The 17,279-nt window shown below is 40.2% G+C and overlaps 2 protein-coding genes across 2 annotated transcripts in view; both read left to right on the top strand.

Annotated features, from left to right (window-relative positions):
* The first annotated feature begins 7,600 nt into the window (after positions 1-7,600).
* On the top strand, positions 7,601-10,553 carry LOC115586074 (zinc finger protein RFP-like). Its single transcript, XM_030424836.1, has 2 exons — positions 7,601-8,861; positions 9,374-10,553. The coding sequence occupies exon 1, from the start codon at positions 7,653-7,655 to the stop codon at positions 8,835-8,837; it is 1,185 nt and encodes a 394-aa protein (XP_030280696.1). The 5' UTR covers positions 7,601-7,652; the 3' UTR covers positions 8,838-8,861; positions 9,374-10,553.
* An 838-nt stretch (positions 10,554-11,391) lies between these two features.
* The window catches only part of grm8b (glutamate receptor, metabotropic 8b), a 102,461-nt gene continuing 96,573 nt past the window's right edge, over positions 11,392-17,279 (top strand). The window contains exons 1-2 of the mRNA XM_030427089.1: positions 11,392-12,099; positions 14,276-15,099. Of these exons, the coding sequence (XP_030282949.1) occupies positions 14,557-15,099 (543 nt within the window). The 5' untranslated portion in view covers positions 11,392-12,099; positions 14,276-14,556. The remainder of the gene's footprint in view (positions 12,100-14,275; positions 15,100-17,279) is intronic.

Raw genomic sequence — 17,279 nt, 5'->3', positions numbered from 1 at the left:
AACTACACTTGTCAATATGATTAGATTTATTATGATTTTAATCTCTTTTAGTACCAATTCTGTGTCGAGTTGGCGGCCATGTTGTTGTTGGTGACGTGTGTTGAGCGAGATGATGTAGTTCACTGAGCACTTCACCACAAAACTAGATGAGCTTTTACTTTAATAACAAATTAAGGCTCAAAATGACCTTTTAACTTGACAAACATCACTGTCATCAATCAATTATTAGCCTCCTGCAAATGTACACAATAAAATAAGTGTCTATAATATTCTGTAATGTAGTGTTTCACTTCACTGCTAAAAGAAGAGAAAGCAGACTCTCTGCCAGTTGCAGTGTCTTATTTTGAATTGCAGACTTTGCTAATCATTTGTCTCAATGATGTCATTATTAGAACGCACAGGAATATAAATAATTTAATCTAAAAACAACAATCAGTTAAATGTAAATGTTCATGCTTCTTATTCCGAAAACCAACAGTTTTCAGGCTACTTGTATTTGTTTACAGGACAAACCTGCCACATCCAATATGGTGGATGCACTAACGTATCGCTGCAACGGGCCAATCCAGTTAATACGGTGTGTGTGTAAATAAGTCTGTGGTCAATATGGTCAGATTTATTGTGATTTCCATCTCTTTTAGTACCTTTTCTGTGCTGAGTTGGAGGCAGTTTCAGTGTTGGTGACGTCTGTTGAGTGAGACGATGTAGTTCACTGAGCGGTTTCACACAAAACTACATGATATTTTACTAAAATTATGACAAACTGCAAATTTCTTCACTTGAAAAATATTTTTTTTAAAGCATGTCTTCAGCTTTCTATAAGCCCTTTTCCCTCAGACCCTATGGAACCTTATTCCAGAAAAAACTTTGTATGGTAGTAAACATAGAGAAATAATGTATTGATTCCGCTTAAATTGGATCATGAATCACATGAAGTTTGTCAATTTGAAAGATAATTTTCCGAGTCAGTAAAGCCTTAGTTTGTCGTAAATGAAGTATAACCTCATGTTGTTTTGTGTTAAAGCGCTCAGTGAACTATATCATCTCACTCAGCACATGTCACCAACAACAACATGGCCGCCACCTCGGCACAGAAAAGGTAGTAAAAAAGTGAAAATCACAATAAATCTGATATCATATTGACAACTGTAGTTATGTGAATAGAGAGTCGGTCAGTTCTATTAGCTGTTAATATGCAGCAGCAGCTCTATAATGTTTAAGTTACAGGTTATGGTGAGCGGTCAACGAGACAGTGTCGCTAACATCTGTTGGCTGTGTGTTCTTTATAAATATGCATTTTCACAGCCTTTTATTTCATTAGTCTTTTGACAAACTGAGACTTTATTGATTTGGAAAATTATCTCTTAAATAGACAAACATCACATGTATGACCAATGACACAATTTAAGCGGGATAAAAAAATTATAATATTTTTTTATTTTTCGGAAATAAGCTTACATGGGGCAAACAGGAAAGGGGCGTGTCTTCGTCGCTTTACCAAGTGTTAATAAAGTTTTGCGGGAAAAAACTACAACAACCGCCATCACTATCCCGGAAGCAAAACACAACAGTCTCGCGCTCTCCCTGGCTCGGCTCGGCTCGGTTCTGTTCAGCTCTGTGAAGACCTCCTCTGCGAGCTAACAACAATGTCCGTGTTCGTACGTTTAATTCAGAATTGAGAAGCGAAATAATAACGGCGGGATAATTCTGCTGTGGACGGACATGACAGCGCTGCAGTCCAGACAAGTGTGTCTCTACAGAAAGAAAACGTCGAGTGTTTCAGTGAAACAGCAGATTCTCAGGTGAGTAACAGCACATAGTTCTTACCGTGTTTCCAAACAGTTCCTCTTACCTGTAAACCTCAGTTCTACTCAGACAGGACTAACACTGAAACGTTAAAACTGAAGCACAGTCCAGAGCAGCATCCATCTTTTTCCGTCTCCACACTGATCGTGTCTGATTCTCTGTTTCATCATCAGGCTGGAAAAGTCACTTTTTAGACAGCCACACAATACAATACTGATTAAATACTTCCAGCTCTCTGTCATTACACTAAAGCTCTTTGGATACAGAAAGTGATTCATCTTCAGCTTTACTGCCTCAACTGCTACATTAAAACAAATGATACAGATAAATACTAGCTAAAGATGAATCTGTTAAACTCAATAATCATCTGGAACTCTAAATGTTTGGACTACTTTAACACTGTATTACCTCTATGGATGATCTAAACAACAGGAATACTACAGGAATATTATTATATTATTCAGTGTGTGTTGTTACAGTAACACAGGGATCACATTGTGTTTCTGGAACGGTTTAAATTCAAGAACCAAAAGGCTTGCGATGTTTTTTGGTTGGTTATAATTATGAGATAAAAGGTAATAATTAGGAAATAAGTGCTAGTTATTTGATTTAAAAAAGTTGTAATTATTAGAGAAAAAGTTGAAAATGTGAGAGAAAAATATAAAATGATTAGATAAAAGTCATAATTAGATTTTAAAAGATCTAGTGATGAGATAAAAGTTATAGATATGAGAGAACATTTTAAAAAGTATTAGGTAAAAGTCATAATTAAGAGATAGAAAGTCATAATTGAAAGATAAGTCCTAGTAATTCAATTAAAAAGTCATGTTTGTGAGATAAAAAGTCAACATTTATCAAGTAATTTAATTTCTACTCCTAATTATGATTTTTTATCGAATAACTAGAAAAAACTTTTCTCACAGTTTTGACTTTCTGAGGCTGACTTTAAATAAACACTAAGCTTTTTGGCTTTCATACGTTTCTATTTATCTGCAAACTACTTAGAGAAATTTTAAGTGAAAAAATGAAAATCGACCAAAAACTTATTGAAATAGAAAGAGCACACCGTATTGGAAGGCCATCAAATGATGGTGAGGGCAAAAGGCCAAGATCCATGATAGTGAAGTTATGTAGGTACAAAGATAGGCAAGTAATCCTCTCAAAAGCCAACCATCTAAAAGGTACTAACATCTATGTGAATGAAGACTTCACGGATGCTGTGCGCCAAAAACGCAAAGAACTGCTACCTGAGATGAGAGCTGCAAGAGCAAGAGGAGAATGGGCCTATCTTAAATATGACAGACTCATTGTACAGCCCAGGAGAGAAAAGCATAATAATTAGTGGTAGTAATATGTCACCCAAGGTTTTTTGTAAACCATGTATCCACCTGTTTTAAATAATTTATGGCTAAACAAGCCCAGTGTTCATATGATGAAAGGGGAAATAACTCAAATTATGCCCTGGCTAATGTCCTAACTAATCATGATCTTAATTTACAGCAGCTTCAAAATGATGATAAGGTCTACAATGATTTATTTAATCCTGATTTATTTTTGCCTTTAAATAATGTATCCATAAATGCTGATTCGTATGATACAGCTCATTGCTCATCTTCATGTGATTATTTCTCGGAAAAACATTTTAATTCTTTTATTTCAGCCTACAGAGAATCTAACATCTTTTCTACTCTACATCTGAATATAAGAAGTCTCCCTAAAAATTATGACAATTTCTATCATTATCTTTCATCATTAAATCACATCTTCTCAATTATTGCATTAACTGAAACATGGCTCACAGAGGATATTAACTCCCTATTTGAAATTGCTGGCTATTCAGCCACACACAGATGTAGAGGAAGTAGAGGTGGTGGAGTTTCTCTATATGTTCGTAAGGGTCTTGATTTTAAACAAAGAACTGATCTTGAATTGAAGTTTCAAGACTGCAACAGTGAAGCTGTTTTTCTAGAGGTTCAAACTGTTGTCCTGAAAGAGAAAAAAAAAGTGATTATAGGTTGTATATATCGTCCTCCAAATACCAACATCAACGAGTTTAAAGAAGGTCTGCTAGAGGTATTGGAACATGTTGACAAGGAGAATAAACCTTGTTATTTACTAGGTGATTTTAATATCAACCTTCTGAATGAGGAAATCAAACAACACATTGATGATTTTATGAACTTACTGTCCTCCAATTATTTCTACCCTTTAATTAACAAGCCCACAAGAATAACTAGTAAATCCTCTACACTGATTGATAACATTTTTACTAATGCATTTTCTAATGTTACTAAATCTGGTATTCTTTATACAGATATCTCAGATCATATGCCGGTTTTTCAGCTTTCTGTCTTGTGTGGTAAATCAAATATGTCTGAACCAAAGAAGATTCCATCTCGCAGGTTCAATGAAAAGAATATCAACACCTTCAGAGAAATGTTGGCAAAATTGTCTTGGGAAGCTGTATATGAGGCTTTGAATGTAAATATAGCTTATGATAATTTTTTTACCAAGTTTTATTCTGTTTTTGACCAATGTTTTCCTCATATAAATAACAGTAACAAAAACACTGCAGGCATGAACAAACCATGGTTTACTACTGAACTTAGAAAATCTGCCTTGAAGAAAAATAAATTGTATAAAAAATACATACAAAGTCCTACTCCTCTAAACTATGCTGCATACAAATCATTTAGGAATAAGTACAATCATTTTCTTAGAAATGCTAAACGGGAGTATTATAGTGACCAATTTAGAAGTTCTACTTAACATTAGATCTACATGGGACAATCTGAAACAATTGCTCAATATGAAACATGCATCTTCTCTATCCCCAGCTGAATTCCAGGATGGTGAAGTAAAGATAACAGAGCCACCCCAAATTGCAAATAGATTTAATGACTTTTTTGTGAATGTGGGACCATGTCTTGCAAAACATATTGGTGACACTATTGGTTCTCCCACTGATTTCATAAGTAAAGAGTATGTTTCCATAAATGTTTTTGAGCCTGTAAAGACCACGGAAGTACTTGATATTATTATGAGTCTCAAAAACACCTCTGCTGGCCATGACGAGATTCCTGCCTCATTGATCAAAAAGATAGCCTCTCTAATCATTGATCCCCTAACATTCATCTTTTCCATGTCCCTTGAATCAGGTGTTATCCCTCAAGCCTTCAAAATTGCCAAGGTTATTCCGCTCTTTAAATTAGATGATCCAACTGTATTCTCTAACTATCGTCCCATATCAATATTGCCTTGTTTTTCTAAAATTCTTGAAAAGTTGGTATACAGCAGAATTATGAAACATCTAACTACTAATAATATTTTGTTTGAACATCAGTTTGGGTTTAGGAAAAACTATTCTACATATATGGCTCTTTTGTTCCTCAGAGAAAAAATCACTGCTGCACTGGAAAAAAATGAATACACTTTAGGCATTTCTTCTTAGATTTATCAAAGGCTTTTGATACGATAAATTATGAAATTTTGTTATCAAAAATGTCATGCTATGGTTTTAGAAAACATGTTTTACAATCGATTGCAAATTACCTACACAATAGAGAGCAATTTGTTGTCTTCAATGGTGTCCAATCACAGCGGGCTGTACTAAAGTGTGGTGTCCCACAAGGGTCCATATTGGGACCCCTGTTGTTTTTGATATATGTTAATGTTCTTGTAAATGCATCAAGTTTATTGTCGCCTATTGTTTTCGCTGATGATACAAACCTCCTTGTCACTGACAAGAATTTTGATTCCCTTATTGCTAAAGCTAATACTGGACTTTTCCATTTTTCTTATTGGTTTAAGTTAAATAAGTTATCATTGAATGTCAAAAAGTCAAACTTCATTATTTTCAGAAATAAAAACAAGAATTACAATGCAGATAAAGCTAAAATCTATATCAATGATAGCGTACTTGCACAAGTTTCATCAGCGAAATTCTTGGGCTTCTACATTGATGAAAAACTTTGCTTTAAGAATCATTGTGAATTTGTTTGTAAAAAGGTTTCAAAATCTTTAGGCATTATAATAAGGGTAAAACAACATTTGAAAAAAAGTACACTTCTAACCTTGTATTACAGTTTAATCTATTCTCATATCTCATACTGCAATATAATTTGGGCCAGCACCTACTCTTCTTATTTACAAGCAATTCATAGATGTCAGAAATCCTATGTAAGAATTGCCACCAACTCTTCTTATCTAGCCCCAACAAAACCACTATTCAAACAATTACAACTTCTTACAATTTATGAGGTGAACAAGTACCAAACAGGGGTTCATATGTATAAAGTAATCTGCCTTCCTGCATCTCTACCTATTTTTTTCCAAGCTATTTTGAGTTTAACTCACATTATCATACACATTCTACAAGAAGAAAGAATGATTTACATATTCCTTTCTGTAGGACCTCTGTTGCTAAATTCTCATTTGTCTATCAAGGTGCAGTGCTGGGGAATGATATAAAACATTTTTTAGAATCTAGTTTCTCTATAAATACATTTAAAACCAAGTTCAAACAATACCTACAGACCTAGTCACATCTTTGCATCATTGGGTTTTAATTGAAATGAATCTGCAATATTATGGATATTTTCTGTTTGTTGTTTATTGTGTTTTTCTTTGTTTTTTCCCTTTTCTCTTTTTCTTTTCTTTTCTTTTCTTTTTCTATTGATTGATTTGTTTTAGTGATTTTGTATTGGGGGGGGGGGGGGATTTTATATAAGCCCTTTGGGTTTCTTTTCCTCTCCTGCACAATTATTTGTCTTTGTATTATTAAACAGAATTCTTGTTTTATCATTGTGCATATAAATAAATAAAAAATAAAATAACTGGTACATTACATTGAACTGCAATTCACTGTTCAAAACTTCATGAATCTCTCTCAGCCAAACACATCGCAGGACTCATGAGCATTAGCAGGGGAAAAAATACAATGCTCCCTGACGATAGTGAGTTTACTGCGTCTTTTAGGGATTTAATGGGTAATTCTTTTGATGGGTCTTGTGCAGAGGTGTGACCCAGTGATTGTACCTACGATGACACAGCTCTGTGGAGAGAGAGCTAACTTTGGTAACAGCATGAGAAAACGCGCTCTGTTAGAGCCTATTGCTCGGTTCAGCTTGTCACTTGCTAAGCGACCGTCATACATACTCATACATTCAGAAATCATCTTCGTCCAAAGAAGTCCTGAGTTATTTGCGTGGAGCCATTCTCTTATATAATATTAATATCTCTAATATTTGGCCCTCAGTTGAGTCCAATATAATGATTGAGGGTGACTTTTTTATATTCCATTTATCATAGTTTTTTAGTCAATTGTAAGATATCTAATTGCACTTTTGTTTGTTTTTTCTCCCCAATTTTGTTCTCTTCAGACTGTAAACATGTCTGCTGCCAGCTGTCTGCTGACTGAAGATCAGTTTCTGTGCTCCATCTGTCTGGATGTGTTCACTGATCCAGTCACCATACCATGTGGACACAACTTCTGTAAAACCTGCATCACTCAACACTGGAATATTAATGTCCCATGTCAGTGTCCCAACTGTAAGGAGGTTTTTAACACCAGACCTGAACTGCAGGTCAACACGTTCATCTCTGAGATGGCTGCTCAGTTCAGACAGTCAGCTCAACAGAAAGCCAGCAGCAGCAGCTCAGAGCAACAAGTTTCCAAACCAGGAGAAGTTCCCTGTGACGTCTGCACTGGAACCAAACTGAAGGCCCTGAAGTCCTGCCTGGTGTGTCTGGCCTCCTACTGTGAGACTCACCTGGAGCCTCATCTGACAGCATCACGTCTGAAACGACATCAGCTGATCGACCCTGTGGGGAATCTGGAAGACAGGATGTGTACGAAGCACGATAAACTGCTGGAGCTGTTCTGTAAGACCGACCAGATGTGTGTCTGCATGCTCTGCACTGTTTTAGACCACAAGACACATGATGTTGTTCCTCTGAAAGAAGAATATGAAGGAAAGAAGGCTGAGCTGGGGAAGAGAGACGCTGAAATTCAGCAGATGATCCAGAAGAGACGACTGAAGATTCAGGAGATGAAGCGCTCAGTGAAGCTCAGTAGGAGAGATGCAAACAGAGAGGAGGCCGATGGTTTTCATGTTTTAACAGCTCTGAAGAAATCGGTTGAGAGCAGCCTGACCAAGCTCATCGAGACCACCAAAGAGAAGCAGAGAGAGACAGAGAAACAGGCTGAAGGCTTCATCAAAGAGCTGGAACAGGAAATCTCTGAGCTGGAGAAGAGAAGCTCTGAGGTGGAGCAGCTCTCACAGTCTGAAGACCACCTCCACCTCCTCCAAAGCTTCCCATCACTGAACACTGCTCCACCCACCAAGGACTGGACAGGAGTCAGCGTCCGTCCATCATATCACGGGTCTGTGGCAAGAGCTGTGTTTTTTGTGCAGGACATACTCGATAAACACATGACCAGGCTGTTTGAGGCCGAGCTGAAGAGGGTCCAGCAGTATGCAGTGGATGTGACACTCGATCCCAACACAGCCTATCCTGAACTCATCCTGTCTGATGATGGGAAACAAGTGAAACATGTTGATGTAAAGCAGAATCTCCCAGACAACCCAGAGAGATTCTCTTTAAGTACTTCTGTCTTAGCAAAGCAGAGTTTCAATTCAGGAAAGTTTTATTTTGAGGTTCAAGTTAAAGGGAAGACTGACTGGCTTTTCGGAGTGGCCAGAGAGTCGATCAACAGGAAGGGAAAAATCCAGCCGATTCCTTTGTATGGTTTCTGGGCGATATGGTGGAAGTATGCCAGTGAACACAAAGCTAATGGTGGCCCTGGAAACCGTATCCCTCTGAGGTCTCCACCTGAGAAGGTGGGGGTGTTTGTGGATTATGAGGAGGGTCTGGTCTCCTTTTTTGACGTTCACGCTGTCACTCTTTTCTACTCCATCACTGGCTGCTGCTTCACTGAGAAACTCTACCCATTCTTCAGTCCCTTGAGTAATCGGGACGGTAAAAACTCGGCCCCGCTGATCATCTCTCCTGTCAATCAGACTGAGTAGAACAACTGTCGGTGATATAAGCAGGTGTGCCTCGTTATTGATCCGATTCTGATTTATAAGTTTTTTTCATGTTCTTGTGTCAGTGTTGTTGTTTGATGTCGCACTGACTCTCAGTACTCGGAAATACAAAGTATTTGTCGAATCCTTAAATGTCCCGGTGCCTAATTCAAACCGTATTTTATTGTCTGATAATACAACAAACATATATATATATATATATATATATATATATATATATATATATATATATATATATATATATATATATATATATATATATATATATATATATATATATACGTACTTCCAAAAATATATGGGATATTGGGATATGGCTGCGTATATTTTGCCCAAAAGTGTATTACCAGAGTCGGATGTTGGAATTGTATTACTTTCCTGAATTTAATATAAAGAAAAAAATCAAAATTCGGATTCACAAAGAATAAACAATCAAGTGAAACACTAAAATATCCCAAACTCACTTTCAGTAGTGTATATAAAGTGTCATATTCATTTCAGTTTTGTTTTTTCAACAGGACACTGAAATGTGTTGGATGAGAAAACAGGTCGGCTCAGCAGAATGGCATTAGTCGCAATGAGAGTGTTCGTAACGTGAAGATAAAAATATGGTTTCCAGATAACAAAATCTGAAATCTGAAAATGGGGATTTGTGTGTAAATGTAACGGTTGAATAGTGCTGTGTTTCAGACAAATGTTTCAGGTAAACGGATACGTGATGTGGAATATTCAGGTTGATGAGGAGATTGACTGTCCTGAAAGATATAATAAAAACATGTCTGCATAGAAATGAATCACAACAACTAGACCATTGTTATATAGTTTGTTGAGTTATGTTCTTACATCATCCCCATTTTTTTCCACTAATGTTAATCCCAGGGAAATCCACAGTCAAGCTGTGGTCTGTTTCATTTGGTCACCAGAGTGCAGAAGGACGCTGGTGAATGTGACTGAACTGAATAAAACTTTAAAAGACGACCTCGTCTGTGAGCATTTCTGCCGGAGTCACGTCTGATAGATGTTCATCAGCAATGGTGACTACACTTATGGCTCATCCATCCTCAGGGGTAGAGCCAGTGTCTTGTTAATGGAAGGTTGTTGGTTTGATTCCCCTGGTCTGCATGTTGACATGTTCTGGGGCAAGATACTGAACCCAAATCTGCTCCTGATGTGCAGGTCGGCACCCTGCATGGCAGCCATCACCATCAGTGTATGAATGTATGAATTGCTGTAATCATTTTCATTTTCTAGTAGTTTATATCAGTTTGTAGAAGAGTTTGACCAAAGGATCATTTGAGTTTATTTTCCTTTCTCATGCAAGTGTGTATTCGCCCCAAATGGTGTCTGGCTTAAGTGAGATTTTGATACTATCACACTCAATTCAACATCAGGGTTATAAAAAGGTATAAAGTTAACACACATGGCTGTTACGGGAGCTTAGGTCAAACGTGACAGGATATAGTGAAATACTTTAAACATTAACCCAATAAAGGGCACACAGATATTATTTCCAAAAGAGACAAACCTTTACATGAGAGACACATTTTCCAGGATCAACATGAAGACACCAGTACTGGAATCTTGAAAATAGTAATGTTTTATTAGTTGTTGTTTTGTGCTGCTGAAGATCTTTCCAGAGTCAACATGAACTGATTTTCTGGGGTCAACATGGAATAAAAGGAAAGTGATGTGACTGAAGACTTGTCAGGGTTTACTGTACTTATTCTTTATACCAGCCTACTTTATCCTTATCTCTTATTTGCAGCATTATAAGTTTGTTTAAATTGTGTGTAATTTTCTTCTCCTATGCACACACCGCACAACATGTCTGAATGAAACTGTAAGAAATTCCGATTAAAAATAAGATATTATGAAAAGTCAGTGCAAGAGATCAAAACATTGATTGCTATTAAAATGTGAGTCACACTTGAGTAAAAGTGAAGATATCATGTTAAAATGTAACTTTGGTAAAAGTGAAAATCAACCGTAAAAATAGAGCTTCAGTAAAAGTCAGAACACACCTGATATTAAAGTTACTTAAATATCAAAAGTGCAGATAAAAGTAAATTATATTTATGTTTCGATGGATTATCAATCTGGACGATTATTGAGTCCAATGTTTACCAAATTGGTTTAAAACTGCACTACTTTGGCTCTGATGCAGCAGCAATCTGCAAAGTAACTAGTAACTAAAGTTTCAAATAAATCTAGTGTAGGTAAAATATTTGCCACCAAAATGTAGTAAAGTATAAAATACTGAAGAAGAAAATGGAAATAAAGTTCACATTGGCTACCTTAACAGTACTTGAGTAAATGTACTTAGTTTCATTCCATCACTGCATGTTAAGGATTCCCAGTATTACAAATCAATCAATCAATCAGCCTGTTCACAGTGACGTAGATCAATATAAAACTGGTGTGTGTGACGCAGCCATGAAGGACCGCAGCAGGTGTGTGTGTGCAGTTGCGGTGTTTGTCCGCTGGGTGGCGTCCTGCCTCCACCTCTGCTGCTGCGCCTCTCGGCAGCTTCTCCAACAGGCTGCATGATGATGAAGCTCATTAACTTCATCTGTGGCCGCACGAGCCGCACACGCGCTCCTCCTCCTCTCAGGGTGCCCTCTCCTCTCCACCAGGACCAGGATCAGACCTGAGCTCGGCTCTGCGCCCGGGGCAACTGGATGAGACCCTCAGACTCCCATCAGCCCGGTGTGATGCGCCCCGGAGCCTCCCGTGTTCCCTGTGACGCAGGACAGCCGCGCCGCGTCGCACCGCGCACTTTGGAGAGCTGCGAGGAGCGGGAGGAGAGCGCGTCAGTGACTCCGGTCCTCTGTAAGCACTCCACCCTGATGTGAGCTCGTCTTTTTTACTGTGGTGAGCAGCCCGGCACACTGATCTGAGAGCGAGCACTGTGCCTGTGGGAGGACAGGGACCCGGGCTCTGGGCGGCGGGGAGTCGAACCGACACCCGCAGGTGATCCGGAGCGTCAGAGAGCTGCTGCTCAAAGGAATTTACCTCTTCTCCGTCTGTCAGGACCAGGAACAACTCTGCTCTGTGAAAAGCAGAGTTTTTTGGATTTTCTTTTTATTCTTTTTGGTTGATGGATGCTGACGCGGCGCAGGATCGAGTCCCCGCGGAGGAATTTAGAGGAAAATGTTTGTGTGATATGACGAACAGCTGGAGACAGAAAACATCTGTGTGACCTGTGACACAGAGGAAACACCTGCTCCTGCTGCGGAGAGAGAAGGTACCTGAACACAACACTCACATTCTACAACAGGTTTACAAAACGCTGCCTGCACATTTGATCTTTATCACCATTCACGTTACATTTTATTCTGTGTGTCTGTGAAGTAGATATGCGAGCTCTCACTGTCACATCTTCACAGATTATTGTCTTGTAAATCAACCCGTGAAAATCAATGAGTTAATTCATTTATCGATCAGGAGGCCAGAGGATCAATATCGAGGCACTAAGACTCACTGGATGGATCTCGGGTTGTGCGTTTCAGATCAGATTCCGGGTTTTTTCTGATCTCGACTCATTCTGCTGGAAGGCAACTTGAGCTCGTGCTGAGTGGCTAGTGTGTGTATGTGTGTGTGTGTGTGTGTGTGTGTGTGTAATCAAACCAAACGTCAGTCTGTGTTCGCACCTCTGAGGAGGGTCCATGTGTGCGCGCAGGTGTTGCGCACATTAATGTGTATGTTTTGCGCGCATTTTCCCTCTTAGATTTGGAGTGCGCGTCTTTAAAGTCATTTACTGTAATTGGCCTGAGAGAGAGAGAGAGAGAGAGAGGGAGAGGGAGAGGGAGATGAGGGAATTTTTGGAAAGTTTTGCAGATAAATCATATTCTCAAGTTTTGCACATTTATCTCAGCTCCCCTAAATATAACTGGAAGCTTCAGGTGTAAATCGAATTTATACATTTTAGAAGTTAAGTTCATTTATAGGTTTCAGTTTGCATGCAAAATATATTTACACACCTAACACACACCTAATTTATTTCTATTTACAAGCAGTTACAATGATTTGTTGAATCAGCCTCTCTGGTTTCCTGCCGGCTGCTGATTGGTTTGCTCAGAGGACGTTATAATTAAACCTGGACAGAACCATGGAGGCGAAGTCCCATTCATTTCAGTGGAAGCTGTGCGGTTTTGTGCCTGGCTGACATGAATAGGGATGAAATAATTAAGTCTTTCAGCTCTTATAGTCTTTCCGAAAGTTATTGGACCGAATGGCTCAAATTATGATAGTCGAGCGAGTCTGTTCGCAGCGGTTGTGAAGCTTTGAAGCCAACTTTTGCAGAATTATTTTGTATTACATTGTCACATGATGCACTGCGGCCTTAAAAATTGTGAAACAAGGGTCTGTAAAACATTGGATACATTTCGTTGAGTTAAGCTCGTTTTACTGTTTTTATTTTGTCCCCATTCAAGTAAATCACGCACTAAACCAGAAGTTGGTTATAGGCCCCACAACACAGAAGATCCAGGTATCGTTATACGGGAAGTCGAGTTTTTATGGCTTCAAAACATGACCGAGCTGCTGTCGTAGGAATTAATGGAGCTCCGCCTCCACGGATGTGTCCAGATGTAACATTCTTGTTTCGTGCACTGAGATAAAGTCTCTTTATCAAGAGTTCTCCAGTCACCACCAACAAGCCTTCATGTTACGTAATAACTATAAGTGTCAGCTGTCTTCATTTTATACCCCACCCCACTGAAAGAGACACAATATTTGATTTGTGTTATTAACCTAGATGTTGAGGTATTTCACAAGAAAAGGAAAAACAGCGACCACCAGTCATCAGTATTAAATCTTCTGGAATCACGAATGTCCGACAAATAGACGTTGAAATGTTTCAGTCTGGACCAAAGTGAGGAACATTTATATCCCCCCAAAAAAGACGTGATGATATAGTTTAAAATAATGTTTGAATGAATATCACTCGCATTATGTTGTGACTGATAGACAAAACATGAGACGTCCAAATCAATCAGATGTAGCAGAGATTCCAGGTGATGGACTCCCCTACTGAACGTAGACAGTTGGTCTGTTCCACTTCCTGCTTGTAGAGTATTTAAAAGGCCATTTTGACTAATTGTGCAGCTTTTGTTTCGGTGGAGGACTCGAACATGAAGCCAGGAAGCAGGAAAAGGTATCACAGATTAAACAACTGATTGTTGCACCACAAGTTATGAATGCAACAAACGAGATACAACCTGGAGTTCAGCTAAAACACTTTCAGTAGCGTGACAACAAAAATGAACCAAAGTTTGGGTAGACATAATGTGATATCAGACAAAAAGTGTTGGAGATACACCGTCGACCGCATCCTCACACCTGCAGGACTCTTAAATGTTGCAATTTATCAGACATCTGCAAATTTAATAACATTGTGCCTTCGCTTGAATCTCCAACAGGTTTCTGGAAGAATGTGAAGCTGGAGCTGCTGAGACTGTGAAGCTCCGCCTCCTACGCTGCCCCCGACAGCTATGTCCGACACAGGAACCTGAACCGCAGGTAGTCCTCGGGGTCAGTGTTCATAGGTGGGACTCCCCGCCGTGGTTGACCCTGCCCTGGGTGGCGGGAGACTCCATGTTCTGGCTCGTCCTGTCCTCGCCACACCACCGCTGCTGCCACCTGCCTGTTGATTGTGCGATCACATCACCGCCCCTTTCCCAGCAGCTCAACTCACAACAAAATGGCGAGAGTTTCAAAGCCCCCGAGCATCACTGGCCACTGCTTCCTGTCTTTGCTGATGCTGAAGAGTAGCTGGCTGCTGGGCGCCACCTCCCAGAAGCCCACCATGTTGACAGACTCCCAGCAGCCCCAGCAGGAGTTTGCTCACTCCATCCGGCTGGATGGTGACATCATCCTTGGCGGCTTGTTCCCCGTGCACGCTCGCGGCGAGAGAGGCGTTCCCTGTGGCGAACTAAAGAAGGAGAAGGGAATCCATCGCCTGGAGGCCATGCTGTTCGCCATCGACCTCATTAACAAGGACCCGGACCTGCTGCCCAACGTGACGCTTGGTGCGCGCATCCTGGACACGTGTTCCCGCGACACCTACGCCCTGGAGCAGTCACTCACCTTCGTCCAGGCTCTCATCGAGAGGGACGGCTCTGACGTCCGCTGCGCTAACGGAGACCCGCCCATCTTCGCCAAGCCGGATAAAGTGGTGGGCGTCATCGGGGCGTCGGCCAGCTCCGTGTCCATCATGGTGGCGAATATCTTGAGACTGTTCAAGGTAAGAGGCGGCTTTCGTTTGAACTCTGTGCTTTCTACAGAACTGCAGCTCGATGTGACTAAACTTTGGTCCTTGGTCCTAAAACCTGGAAATCAGTTGGCACGTTTGCAGTTACTTGTCTCAAAGTCTCCTGTAGGCGTTGATGGCACTTTTTTGCAGTTAGCGATTCTCCTCCCTCCTCTCTAGGTGTGTGGAATTCTCTGTCCTGATTGGATGAAGTGGGCAGGGAAGCCAGATATGTTATTTTCTCTTTTATTGGAGGAGTAGGAGGAAGAGGGACATGGGGTTACCACCAAACCCTCTGTAACAGTGAAGACTGTTGGAATAAAGAGCTATTTAACGCTCATTTTAATAAGAAAATTACACTTAAAGCAGCTTTAAATGCCTGAAATAAGGTTTGTGGTTAACACAGGGTAAAGATACTTTGACGTTTTGATCAACGACATAAAATATGGCAGTTAATCTTCTCATGTGGATTGTAAAGCGATTGATTCTTAACAAATGTGGTTGCTAACCATTGACCACAGAGGTTGAACAGGGAGACTCATCTACTCATTAGTCCATCTGTACAAGTCTTTATCTGCAAACTGTTCCAACTCTACCTCAAGTGTGTTTTGTGTTGTGTAGAAGGAATCTTTGTGGTGCTGACGTTGACCTCCAGTGATCAAGTAAGCCCTCAAAAATCATAAAGTTGTGATCATCTTTGAAGATTATGTCGATGAACAAAACGTGTCGGTATCATAAACCCTCTTTGCCACGGAGCTACTTTTCTGCAATAATCCTAAATCCAATTCAAAAATCCCACCACAGGCTGTTTTTGTCAAAGGGAACCGGGGCGATCCCAACTTCCGGGTTAGCCTCCAAAAATAAACTGTCCCTGCAGCTCTCTGTTTCGTTTGCTGCTGCTGCCACGGCGGATGACAAACTATCAGAGAAACAGCTGTTAGCCTGCAAAAATACATTGTGTCTCTTTTGTTGAGCCAACGGTTGTTGGGCCAGCAGAGTCCAAATATTTCACATCTCAGCAGCTGTAAAATGACTGTATTGAATCTGACAGATGAGCAGGACAGTCGAGGCTCTCCAAAGCATAAAAAATAAAAAATAAAAAAATGGGGAAAACCTTTTGCAAAAATGCTCACATGGCAATATTTATTCAAGTGGAGAAAACCTTGGAAGAGCAGGTGTGGTGGTCTGTTTTCTCAAGGCGGTATCTCTCGCAGGGTCTATGTGTTACAGTCGGACTATTTTATTTTATTGATTGTGTCTGCAGCTTCATCTTCGACACACTGAAGCTCAACGGGAAGAGAATCTGACTCCTCCCTGTGTGATTGTCTCACCACGTCTTTGTTTTTTCACGACAACATCCTTAATTCCCCCCGGTGGTAGAACGGCAGCGTTAACCCAGAAAAGACAGTCAGTTGTGATGTGCAGGAGACACATGTCAACATAAAGCGTTTAATCAGTGTCAGCAGACCTCTGCATGTTTTTCACAGCCTGGATTCATCTTGTGTTCAATGGGTTCAAAAGTTGGAGCTGCTCGAGTCAAACAGAAGAGGTGAACAGGTTTTTCTTTAGCGTTGATGCTGAATGTAAACCGTAATTCGTAGAAAAGCGTTGTGACCTTCTTCCATTAAAATGTTGGTTAAAGCCACAAATGGTACAATATTTCTTACAACTCTTCAAAGACACCTCATTCCAAATTGTCTGTTGCTCCTTGATGTGAGTCAATGACTGTTTTTCCTCTACATGGTTTGTTAGTCACGAGTCCTCTGAGGGTTTGACTTGACGGTCCTGACTATCAGCCCTAAAATGATTTCCCTCACTGGTGGAGGAAACATGTTCACAGTCTTCAGTTCTTCATGAGCTCCATCCTCCCTCTGAGCTGGATGCAGCACAGATAAAGTTGTCAGACGGTTTGTTTCTCGTTGATCCCGGCCGTTGCCTCGTCGTCGTCTTTCGGTGCGTGCAGACGAAACGTATCTGGAGGCAGCGCGTTGCTGCGCACAGCGGCAGCAAACAAATTCCGCTGCGTTAAATTAGTGATGAGCTGTATGAATCATGTGTATGTGTTAGAGCCCGGCCAGCTTAATGAGGACAGAAAGGCCCAACAACATCACTTATCTAAAATTAGCTGGAGAAGCCTCTGGGTGAGAGGAGGAGGAGGGGGGGAGGAGTGTGGA

This window comes from Sparus aurata, chromosome 8 (genome assembly GCF_900880675.1).
Source record: "Sparus aurata chromosome 8, fSpaAur1.1, whole genome shotgun sequence".
Taxonomy (NCBI): domain Eukaryota; kingdom Metazoa; phylum Chordata; class Actinopteri; order Spariformes; family Sparidae; genus Sparus; species Sparus aurata.
This window is presented reverse-complemented; position numbering and strand designations above follow the sequence as displayed.

Bases quoted from the DNA above. Each gene is read 5' to 3' on its own strand.
- LOC115586074 (XM_030424836.1), top strand. From the start codon at position 7,653: ATGTGTACGAAGCACGATAAACTGCTGGAGCTGTTCTGTAAGACCGAC.